The sequence below is a fragment of the Salarias fasciatus genome, chromosome 6 (genome assembly GCF_902148845.1).
Source record: "Salarias fasciatus chromosome 6, fSalaFa1.1, whole genome shotgun sequence".
Taxonomy (NCBI): domain Eukaryota; kingdom Metazoa; phylum Chordata; class Actinopteri; order Blenniiformes; family Blenniidae; genus Salarias; species Salarias fasciatus.
The window spans coordinates 32,510,193-32,522,862 of record NC_043750.1 but is presented as its reverse complement, the minus strand read 5'-3'; the positions used below and the strand labels follow the sequence as shown (position 1 = coordinate 32,522,862).

Genomic DNA, 12,670 nt, shown 5'->3' with positions numbered 1-12,670 from the left:
CATTTTCCTAATGCTCTCAATAAATAAAGGTTGACTGATTGGACTCCCATGTAACCCCTATTTCACTCTGTACTGATAAACATCAACAAGCTGTTGATGAAACTGACCATTTCAGTTCATTTGCATCCACATCACTGAATCTAACAGCACCATCCAGTTCCCATTGAATCTCCTCCTCTCCAATGATGGAGAGTGGTATGTGCATCTCCTGAGAAAACCAAGAAGTATTGTTGAAGACCCTCCCTCTCATATCCGAGACATGGCTCCAGGTATCACATATGGAACAGTAGCTGAAAATGGTCTTGGTGGTCACAGGTGGTAACAGTTCTTGTGGTACCATGGAAACACATGCCGACCCGACCTGACACAAAACTGTGCAGTGGAAACGCTGCTTTTTTTTTTTTTTTTTTTTTTTTTTTTTAAAGTTCCTTTTCAGTCCCTGTGGTGGTTTGATCTGTGTTATTCTTGTGGTTTCAGGTATCTGTTCGGTAAAGAAGTGGACGGGACGGCTTATGTGGTGTTTGGAGTTGTGCAGGAGGGACAGAAGAAAAGCTTCCCAAGCTCTCTTCAGAGGGTGCCAGTAAGTACAGATTAATCCTCATCCAAATGTGGCAGAATAAAATCAAGGTATTTCAATTGAGGTGGGGCAACATTACTATCTCTGCTGTGTCTTTATAAAGACACTGTATTAGTACATTTTCACAATTTTCAGCATTTATTCTCAGTGCATTACCTCCTCATATTAAAACTGAAAGTCTGCACTTAAGGTACATTTCCTTTCAGTTTTGTTGTGGTGGTTTAAAGTCTTTGGGCATTTAGGGGACAGAGTAAATTTAGTTGAAGGCACCCTCCATGATGAAAATAGAATAAAACCTAACATCAGGTTGTGGCAAATCACTGTCTCTCCATGGGGGCTGCAGCATGGTGACACCAGCCTTGACAGAGTTTCTCAGTGTTTTATTTATGTCCGTAGGTCATAATACAACAACCACACCACCTGGAGAGCCTCCCCGGCTCACCTCCAGGCAGCACCAAAATTGAAGACGTCAGAATAGAATAGAATACAATGTGTTTATTGTCGTCATGCATATACGACAAAATTTAAAAATACAACTCAACTCTTGGTGTAAATAGAAAGAAATAAGAATAACAATAAATAATAGAAATATATACACAAGAGCAGCAAAAATACAAGGATGCGTAGGAATATAAAAAGTACAAATGTACAGATGTGCTGATGTACAGCAGAGAGCCCTTTAGCAGCAATAGAACAACATATATGTACATGTATATTGTACACAGAAATATACAGTATGTATTGTACACTGTACAGCTGAGCTTTGCCTTTCGGCTCAGCAGACCAGGTTCTTCCAGTCGAGGACCATGGCCTGGGATTTGGAAGTGCTGATTCTGATCCCCATCGCTTCACACTCAACTGTAAACCACTCCAGTTCATGCTGTAGGTCCAGGTTTGATGATGCTAACAGGACAACATCATCTGCAAAAAACAGATGAAATCTTGTGGTCCAAAAATCGGCGCCCCTCCGATCCCTTGACTGCACCTAGAAATTCTGTCCACAAAAATTCTGAACAGAACCGGTAGCAAAGGGCAGCCCTGCTGGAGTCCAGGATGCACCGGGAACAGGCCTGACTTACTGCTGGCAATACGGACCAGGATCCTGCTTCGGTCATACAGAGTCTGTATGGCCCTTAACAAGGGGCCCTGGACTCCGTACTCCCAAAGCACCCCACACAAGACACCACGGGGGACACTGTTGAACACCTTCTCCAAGTCCACCAAACATATGTGAACTGGTTGGGTGAACTCCCGCAAACACTCAGGCACCGGAGAGGTGGTCAAGTGTTCCACGATCAGGACGAAAACTGCATTGTTACTCCTGGAACCTCCTGGATCCGAGGTCAAGGATTTTACCAATAGTCAAAACTTGGATCCAGGAGGAACCAACAAACATTGATTCATACAGTAATAAATACAGTTTGTTTTGATAATATCAACGGGTCCAGCTCAGAATGTTTAAATGACATCCAAAACTGGATTGTGAAAGTGTAAAGGCTTCCACACACTACAGGATGGTCGCGCCGAATTTTGCCCCGATCTTCTCCTCCCGATCGAGGCCGACAGGGTCCGATTGTCGGGAGTATGCAAATGAGTTTGGGTCCAATCTTTGTGCAGTGTGCGGTGTGTTCCGAGAGACATTTTTCCGGTCGGAGCCTCTCGGGAGGCGTCGGAAGGGGAGATCGTAGATAATGAACACGTTTAATATTTCCGATCGCAAATCCTGTAGTGTGTGGTGTGCTCCGAGAGGCGCCGATCAGCTCCGAGTAGAGCTGTCCACACCCTCGGAATAAATCTCCTTGATTGGCTGAACAACTCCGTCTCACCAAGGTGCTGCTGCTTAAAAAAAAAAAAAATCCCCTCTCAGCTGTCAGAGCTGGGGACATGAATATATGCCTGTGAAATATATTCACTGTATATGACAGTGAAACAGAAAAGCCAGAGCTCCTAAACTCAGCCTTGGAGAAAGTGAGTGGTTAATCCTATCGCTCCTGGATGAACTGTATTTCCTCCATTCAGACCCAAACTCCGATTTAATGCATTCATCTGCCTCTCCGCCACTCCTGCAATAACCCCAATGTTTTAATTCATCTCAATTATTAACCTCACGAAAGAATGGGGAAGAAAAAAATAATAATAATAATAAAAAAAACAACTTTCCGCTGACTCCGTGCCTTCAGAGACAGAGCGGACAAATAACGAAACTTTTCCTAATCAAAGCTCAACATGTTTTTATTCTGATTTAAACTATCAAATCTGTGGACAAAAAGAATGATTTAAGATATCTGGTGATTTAAAAAAGGAGCCATTATTTGTCACGGACTGCTAATAACTTTATTCTACTGCTCCACTTGGGACTCAAAAGTAAAAAAAAAAACAAACAAAAAAAACCACACAGATTAATAAGCTGAATTATTATCAAATGTGGAGGGTAAATTATAAGAAAATGATCTGAAACTGTTTCCCTCTTCTGTACTGGAACATTTAAATTTTCTGACAAGGTGCTGACAATCCGTGCTCCGTGTCTTACTGGGCTTAGTAATTGATGGCAATAATGAGATTCTAAACATTCTATCAATAAACTCATTGGTGGGTTTGGGGTTGTTTGGATTCAAAAGGTCAATATTGAATTCTCCATATACACTCACCAGCCACTTTATTAGGTACACCTTGCTAGAACTGGGTTGGACCCCCTTTTGCCTTCAGATCTGCCTTAATCCTTTGTGGCATAGATTCAACAAGGTACTGGAGACATTCCTCAGAGAGTTTGGTCCGTATTGATATGATAGCATCATGCAGTTGCTCCAGATTTGTCGGCTGCACATCCATGATGCGAATCTCCCATTCCACCACATCCCAAAGGTGCTCTATTGGATTGAGATCTGGTGACTGTGGAGGCCATTTGAGTACAGTGAACTCATTGTCATGTTCAAGAAAGCAGTCTGAGATTATTCGAGCTTTGTGACATGGCACGTTATCCTGCTGGAAGTAGCCATCAGAAGATGGGTACACTGTGGTCATAAAGAGATGGACATGGTCAGCAACAATACTCACGTAGGCTGTGGCGTTGCAACGATGCTCAATGGTACTAAGAGGCCCAAAGGGTGCCAGGAAAATATCCCCTACACCATTACATCACCACCACCAGCCTGACCTGTTGATACAAGGCAGGACGAATCCATGCTTTCATGTTGTTGAAGCCAAATTGTGACCCTATCATCCGAAGGTCGCAGCAGAAATCGAGACTCGTCAGACCATGCAACGTTTTTTCCAATATTCTATTGTCTAATTTGAGCCTGTGCAAATTGTAGCCTCAGTTTCCTATTCTTAGCTGACAGGAGTGTCACCCGGTGTGGTCTTCTGCTGCTGTAGCCCATCTGCCTCAAGGTTCGACGTGCGTTCAGAGATGCTCTTCTGCATACCTTGGTTGTAACGAGTGGTTATTTGAGTTACTGTTGCCTTTCTATCAGCTCGAACTAATCTGGCCATTCTCCTCTGACCTGTGGCATCAACAAGGCATTTTTGCCCACAGAACTGCACCGCAGACATGGAGGACACAGACATAAATGGAACAAAAGGAACTCAAAAACTGTTCAGGCTGATTGAGTTTTTTTAATTGAGGAATTGGTTTCAAGGTTTGTCTTGTATTTGATTGTCAATGACATCCTTGTGTAATTATGATCATCATTGCTATATTGACATTGTCATATTATTAGTCATTATTATCACTATTTATATAGTTATATTGCTAGTATATCATACTTTTATCATCACTATTATGATCGTGATAGTGGTGATGAAATGTATCCTTTAAACAATAGTGAACTGTACTTAGAATATGAAGCCGATGATACGGAATTAAGAGACTGTTTACAAGGAAACTGTAAAGAAAATGAGTTTGGCAATGATATAGATCCTGATGAAAACCTCTTCAACAATTTAATCGGAAAGTGTCAATATTATACTGATGAACAATTTAGGGGTGTGAACATGGATGGAGCCTTCTCCATAATACATTTTAACAGCAGAAGTCTATACAAGAATTATAGTAGCATGAAAGAGTATCTTTATCAATTTAGCAAATTTACTGCCATTGCCGTGTCTGAGACATGGCTTGATGAGGAAAAGTGCTCTGAAGTACAATTGGAAGGTTATGAACTGCACACCATCAATAGGATAAACAAAAAGGGAGGGGGTGTTGCCTTGTATATAGATTCAGATCTGAGGAGCACCAAGATTAAAAATAAGTCAGTCTCCATTGATGGAATCCTCGAATGTCTATCAGTGGAAATTGAATTAAAAGGGTCAAAGAAAGTTCTACTCAGTTGTCTGTACAGGACACCTGGATCATGTCTAGACGCCTTCATCCAAAACGCAGAACACTTGTTCAGCAATATAAAGAAGCACCATGTTTTATGTGGTGACTTAAATATAAATCTTTTGAATCCCCAAAGAAGTACAAAAATTACAGATTTTATTACGTTAATGTACAGTCATAACTTTTTCCCGCTTATCACCAAACCAACAAGAATAACTACATATTCAGCTACTTTGATAATATTTTTACAAATCAGATGGGTAATGAAATCACATCAGGACTACTTATAAATGACATAAGTGACCATCTACCCGTCTTCACCATCTTCCATAATTTCATGCAAAAGGGCAAATTTCCTACAACCACTCAATATAAACTCATCAGACATACAACCCCGGAGGCCATGGCGGCCGTCAAAATAGACCTTTGTGCACAGACCTGGGAGGAGGTTTATGCCTCTGTAGATCCAGACAGGGCCTATGAAGTTTTTTTAAACACACTCTTGACGATATATAACAAACACTGTCCTATTAGAAAGCAACCTATCACACAAACATCTAGACAGGGAAAACCATGGATTACAAGGGGGATAGTCAAAGCCTGTATTAAGAAAAAATATCTTTATAGAATGTACATGAAACACAGAATGAAAGAAACTGAACTTCGATACAAAACATATAAGAACAAATTATTAAAAATTATAAAATGTAATCAAAGATTATATTATTGTAACAAGCTAGAACAACACAAGAATAACATTAAAGGAACTTGGGAAGTGTTAAATGGAATAATCAGGAAGGGAATCATAAAACAAGGATACCCAAAGTTTTTTACTGAGGGAAATCAAATTATCAACAAGCCTGAGGAAATTGCTAATTCGTTGAATAATTACTTTGTGAATGTTGGCGCCAACTTAGCCAAAGAAATTGTTCAACAACCTAATACTACTGGAATTGATGATAAAATAATCCCAAATAATGTAAATTCTTTCTTTATCACAGGTGTACATGAAAAAGAAATAATTGAAATTGTTACCTCTTTCAAAAATAAGAGGTCCACAGACAACAACGATATTGATATAACTATGGTAAAAGAAATAATTAATTATATAGTTGCTCCTTTCACATATATCTGTAACCAAAGCTTCTTAACTGGTGTCTTTCCAACAAAAATGAAAACGGCAAAAATTATACCTGTTTATAAAAATGGAGACAAACATCAATTTAACAACTATCGACCGATTGCTTTATTGCCACAGCTTTCAAAAGTAATTGAAAAATTATTTGTAAAAAGACTTGACCATTTTCTCGATAAATATCAACTTTTATGTGAGCAGCAGTATGGGTTCAGGACAAACAGGTCAACATCAATGGCCGTCATGGATTTAGTGGAGAATTTAACCACAGCAATAGACCAAAAAAAATACTCCGTTGGCATTTTCATAGATCTAAGTAAGGCGTTTGACACAATTGATCACTCAATACTACTAAAAAAATTGGAAAGATATGGGATCAGGGGGGTTGCTCAAGACTGGATTAAAAGTTACCTATCAGAAAGAGAACAATATGTACAACTTGGTAATACAAACTCAACTAAAAGTCTTGTAACTTATGGAATACCCCAGGGATCAGTATTGGGACCAAAGTTATTTATCCTCTATATAAATGACATTAGCCATGTCCTAAAAAATATTAATTGTATCTTATTTGCCGATGACACTAGCCTGTATTGCTCCGGGCATGACCTTGATAAACTCTTACATACTGCCGAAAAGGAACTTGATATTTTAAAAAAATGGTTTGACACTGTTGCACTCTTGAAAAAAAACCGGACTCCGTTTCTTCTTTCTTGCAACTTTTATTCACCCCGGAACAGTAATTTGATTCATCGTTCTTACACCGCAGCTTCACAACGCAGGAGTCGCGTTCCCTCCTTTTTCTGCGATCTCCAAGGCAACCGACAGCAGGCATAAAGCAAAACAGTGTCGTGCATATTCAGCAAAAACAACCCAACGACAACGCAGCATTGAACAATATTTTCTGCACAATTTACACATTTTTTTCAGGTCGCAACACCCTCCCCCACTAAAAAAATAAAAAAAATAAAAATGTTGCCAAACATTTCTTATTTTTCTTCACACCAAAAATAATAAAACTGTTGCACATTAGAGCATAGAACAACTTTTCAGGCTGCAATTACACAAACTGTATCTTTACAGAGATTAAGTGTTACTGTATGGGGTTGTGTGACTCTTCTGATTCGATTACACAGAATAAATGGCAATAATACAAGATCACAAAATCACAGTCCACTTGTATTTAAGGATGAGCAGTCCATCGAAGCATTGGTGGGCCCCCCAAATCTTCAGAAAGGGACAAGGACAATACCATTTCCATCCTTATAACATATTATTCAACATTTTTTTCATGCCATACATCTTGCATTCCTGTATAAATCCGCACACTCAACAATTTAATCATCATCTAGTTTGATCTGATTTATCACAGTTCCTTCAGTAGTCCGTCTTACCCACTTCTGTGCTATTTCTATTCAAAATAAATGCTCAAAATAACAGTTTCTTTTCCCTTAATCTCTGTGTTAACCTTATGCAATCCTGAAATGCATTTAATGCTGAATAACACTGTCTTACATCTAACAATGACCATGAACTAGATCATTTTCAACCCTTCAAACGCCACCCATGAGCTTATCTCCCTCCCAAATCATGATACTTATGTCAAAGGATACATGACGGAGGAGATGTTCGGGTCATGGCTCGTGTTTGGAGAGCTTCTCACTTCGGTCCCACAGGCTTCCAGCAGGTTATAGGTCGGCCGACCAAGCTGATCATATGTGTAGATGTGCCTGGCCTTTCTTGCTCTCACGGGTCTTTCCCTCTCAGCTTCAGCATCTGCATGTTCTTCCCCTGGTTCTTGCTCAGCAGCAGGTTCATCCAGAAGCGGTCCCACATATTTTCTCAGTCCAGTCAACTCTTCTTCTGAGTGTTCCTCTGGCATGAAGACTTCCTCAGATGTTTCTTGCTGTGTCCTCATTTCGGGATGAAATTCTTCTGCTTCAGCATTAAGGTAAGAGGTTTTTTGTTTTGCTGCAGTCCATATAAGATACTCATCTTCACTGGACTCATCGGTGTCTGTCAGGTCAGTGTCAAGGTTTGGTTTCCTGTTAGTGCTTCTCCTTCTCTCTGCATTGTTCTGATCACTCTTCTCTTTCAGGGTTGGTTTACTGACGACCGGGTTTTCAACCAGGTAAGGACATGGCAGGAGGAGATTACGGTGTAACACACGTACTCTTCCTTCCCCCTGGGATGGTTTGACCACATACACTGGGCTGTCAGGGCCTTTTCTTTCTTTGACCACGTAGATCATGTCTTCCCAGTAGTTGCGCAATTTCCCAGGGCCTCCTCTAGGTGTCAGGTTCCTTACCAGGACGTTGTCACCAGGCTCGAGTGTGGAACTCCATGCACGCTGATTATAGTTTCTTTGTCCCCTTTTTGCACTCTTTTTCATGTTTTTCATGGCGATTGAGTAGGCTTCTTCCATGGTTTGTCTCCATTTCTCTGCATAGCCACTGTATGACTGGCGATTTTCTTTTGTACCGTTTTTGGGGAAGAGTAGGTCAACTGGCAGAGTTGGCTCGCGTCCAAAGAGGAGGAAAAATGGCGAGAAACCTGTTGCTTCGTGCACTGTCGAGTTGTATGCATGAACCACTTTTTGGAGGTGTTCTTTCCACTTTGATTTTTGAGTCTCCTCAAGTGTGCGTAGCATACCCAGCAAGGTTCTGTTGAAACGTTCTGCTGGGTTTGCTTGCGGGTGATATGGGGAGGTACGAGAGTGGTGGATCCCAGAATAACTTTGGAGCTTGCGAAACAGGCTATTTTCAAATTCTCTTCCCTGATCATGGTGGATTTTTGATGGGAATCCAAAGCGCATGATGAAGTCGTCGAAGATTTTTCGTGCAGCTGTTTTTCCAGATTTATCTCTGGTTGCGTATGCTTGGGCATATTTGGTGAAATGATCCACAATCACTAGTATGTACTCCTCCCCTCCCCTGCATTTTTCCAAATGTAGATAATCAATGGAGATCATCTCAAAAGGTGCAGAAGTCTCAATGGTTTGGATTGGTGTTCTTGTTGTTCTGTTTGGCTTTTTCCTCTTTAGGCAGCAACAAACTCTGGTGACATGATGGTCAATTTGTTGTCTCATCTTGGGCCAGAAAAAATGTTCCCTGGCCAGTGCGACCATTCGATCTGCTCCTAGATGTCCCATCTCTTCGTGTAGATGTTTGTAGATCAGATGTTTAAGAGACTCAGGCAGAACTAATTGACTCCTGGACATTGTTTCTCTTCTCAGAATCCCATCTCCATCAATCTGCAGTTTTGGCCATTCCCGGAGAAGCTCTCGGACCTTCTCATTTTCTCCCAGTTTCTGTTTGTGATGTAACTGGGCATGTGTTTTCTTCAGGGTCAAGACTCTTCTTATCACTGGGTCTGATGATTGAGCAGATCTGATGTCCTCCTTTGTCATTGCTTTAATTGGCGTGGAAACAGTGCCCTCTTCAGGTATTGCATCTGGATTGCAGGTGACCGCTGAGATCCAGTTGATTTCTCCCCTTTCTTCCGCTCCCATGGCATGACTAATAGATTCCAGGACTTCCTGTTGACACTCCTCCGTGCACTCCTGAATGAGTTCTTCAATGGGTTTTGGTCTCCTCGACAGAAAATCTGCATCCCCATTGGATGATCCAGGCCTGTATTTGAGAGTGAATCTGTAATCAGCCAGTTCTGCCACCCAGCGGTGCCCTGTGGCGTTGAGTTTCGCTGTTTTGGTGACGTATGTCAGGGGATTGTTGTCACTGTACACTGTGAAATGGGGTGCGTGGAAAAGGTAGTCACGAAAACGCTCAGTTACTGCCCATTTCAGTGACAGAAATTCAAGCTTTCCAGAGTGCAACTTGTAGTTCCTCTCTGCAGCTGTTAAAGTTCGGGAGCCATAAGCGATCACTCTGAGCATACTGTCCTGCCGTTGGTATAACACTGCACCCAGGCCCTCCTCAGAGGCGTCTACATGGAGTACAAAGGGTTTTTCCAAGTCCGGGTATGCCATGATGGGTGGGTTTGTTAACTGTGTGACAAGGTTATCCAGAATTTCTTGGTGTGCCTCTGTCCACGTCACTGGATGAGATGGTGCTAACTGAACAGACGTTCTGTTGACTTTGTTTGTCTTGTGGTTTGTTTTCTGTTCAGACTTTGGTTTTGCTAACAACTCATACAGAGGTTTGGCCGTTCTTGAGAAATCTGGGATGTAAGGGCGGTAGTAACTGAGGAATCCCATCAGCTTCCTCACCTCTCTGACAGTTTTTGGTGGATCACGTCGCAAGGCTTGAACTGCTTCTATTTCTTTTGGATTCATTTTGTATCCCTCTGCTGAAACCACACGACCTACATAACAGACCTCCTGTTTGAAAAAGTCACATTTTTTTGGACGTAACTTAATGCCACACTGCTTCTGACGCTGTAACACTTGCCGCACATTCTGTATGTGTTGCTCAAAGTCATGACTGAACACCAGCACATCATCCAAATAAGGAACGCAGATTTCATCTCGTAGGTCACCCAGACAACTTTCCATGTAGCGCTGAAAGGCGGCGGGTGCATTTGTCAGGCCAAATGGAATCCTCACCCACTCATACAGCCCCCATGGTGTGATGAATGCTGTGCACTTCCTACTTCCCTCACTCACGAAGCCCTGGTGGTAAGCTTTTCCCTGGTCCAACACGGTGAACCAGGAATTTCCCCCCAGGTTTTCTAGAATTTCTTGGATGCGGGGTATTGGATGGCGATCAGGTATGGTTTTCTCATTCAGCTGTCTGTAGTCTATGCAGAGACGAAGGCTTCCATCTTTTTTTCTAACACACACCACAGGTGAAGAGTAAGAAGAATGAGATTTCTGGACCCAACCTCTATTCAGCAGATCTTGTATGTGAGTCTTAACTTCCTGATAGAGATGTCTGGGAATTGCATTATATGTTTTTTGGACAGGGATATTGTCTTTCAGCTGAATTGTCATGTTTAGGTCCTGGATGCACCCAGTGTCCCAGTCATCCTTTGCAAAAACATCACATTCTTCTCTGAGCATTTGACGTACCTGTCGTTGTTGTTCCACTGAGAGATGACTCAGGTTTACTGGCGGGTCCCAGAGCTCACCATCGGGCATGGGGCGAGGTTGTTCCACAGGAGGCTCAGCACTGAGGGGTGATGATTCATGCTGCTGGTCCTCTACCGGTCTCATCTCCAGTGGGTGAACTGCCTCAATGTTGTATAACCAGCCTAGTGTTGTGCGACTAGGGAGTGCGAGATCTCTGTCACTTCGGTTTTCAACAGTGAGTGTTATTTTCTGATTGTCTTCTTGTGGAAGTTGGATCAGCTGCTCTCTGATGGTAATTCCCACAGGCCATGGTGCATCCTGATTTGGTTCTAGCATCACATGCGATCCACTCAGCATTCGCTTATTCAGTTGTCCACACTCCACCTTCACGACTTTGTTTCTTGGGATGATGATTGGTCGTCTCCCTGTTCTTGCGATGTGGTTGTCATTCTCAGATTTCGGGATTTTTAAGACAGACAAAACTGCTCTTGCAGTCTTGCGGCCCACTTCCAAAGCTGAGCATAGTTTTTGTATCATGTAACCTGAGGCGGCTGTACTTTGGGGCGCATCCCTTTGTGCCAGTTCTTCAACAACATTAAACCCAATGAGAGGGCGGTCAAATCCAGTGCTGGCAACCAGGATTGGTACTGTGACTGGCTTTTCACTCATCCCGGAGACAGCGTTTTTGGACAAAGTGAATTCGACTCCAATCCATCCCTCATAAGGGATATGGGTTCCGTTGGCAGCTGACAGGTCAAGATTTTCCTCCTCAAGTAACTCTTTTACAGGTCTCACTTCCACATCAGGTAGGTATTTCCTCTTCCAGTCTGCTCCCACAATTGACACCTGTGAACCTGTGTCCCATAATACAGTTGTACTCACACCACCCAGAGAAGCTCGGACCAGACATCTTTTTCCCACCAGTTTGGCTGTCTTCTGCTGTTTGCCGGTGAGTTGTGTTTGGAGGTGACCCAACCCAGCTGAATGTTCTTCTGAAATGAGTTCAATTTTGTTGACATTAGCTGGAGTTGTTCTCTTGCGGCAACCCGCTGCCCAATGTTCTGAACTGCCACATTTATAACAATGAGAACATTTTCCTTCTGGATTGGACAACTCACACTGCTGACACCGTCTGGCTGATGCCGTTCCAGATGTTGGTCTTGGTCTCCTGTTGTTTCTATCATTTACTCCCTGTGTCTGGGGATGGTGTGCACGACTGAGACCAGCAATTTGGGAAGTCAGACTCTGAATAGCTTCACATATTGCTTTGTTACCCTGGTCCACTTTTTCCATCAGTGTGTCACGTTTTTGTGTCTCATTTTGTTTAGCTTTGGGGTTTTTTGTGTGTACGTCACTCTCCAGATCATCTGTTTCACGCCCCTCACTCACTGCTGCCACTTTGAATGTGCGCATTTTCGCATTTGTTGCCAATTTGTTCCTTCGTTCCAATTCTAGAGTGTAAATTGCTGTCATTTTTTCAAGCAAGGTTTCATCTGTAATCTTTGGATCTTGTAGGTATGGCTTTAGGTCTGTCCGAATAGTGTCATCATGCAGGCCAGTGAGTACTGTCTGAAGGAATTGGTTTTGGATCAGTTCTGGGCTGTACTTCAA

The 12,670-nt window shown here is 42.3% G+C and overlaps 1 protein-coding gene across 1 annotated transcript in view; it reads left to right on the top strand.

Moving 5' to 3' along the window:
• The window catches only part of LOC115390827 (complement C3-like), a 51,532-nt gene that overhangs the window by 15,458 nt on the left and 23,404 nt on the right, over positions 1–12,670 (top strand). Inside the window, exon 8 of the mRNA XM_030094844.1 lies at positions 478–580. Coding sequence (XP_029950704.1) covers positions 478–580 — 103 coding nt within the window. The remainder of the gene's footprint in view (positions 1–477; positions 581–12,670) is intronic.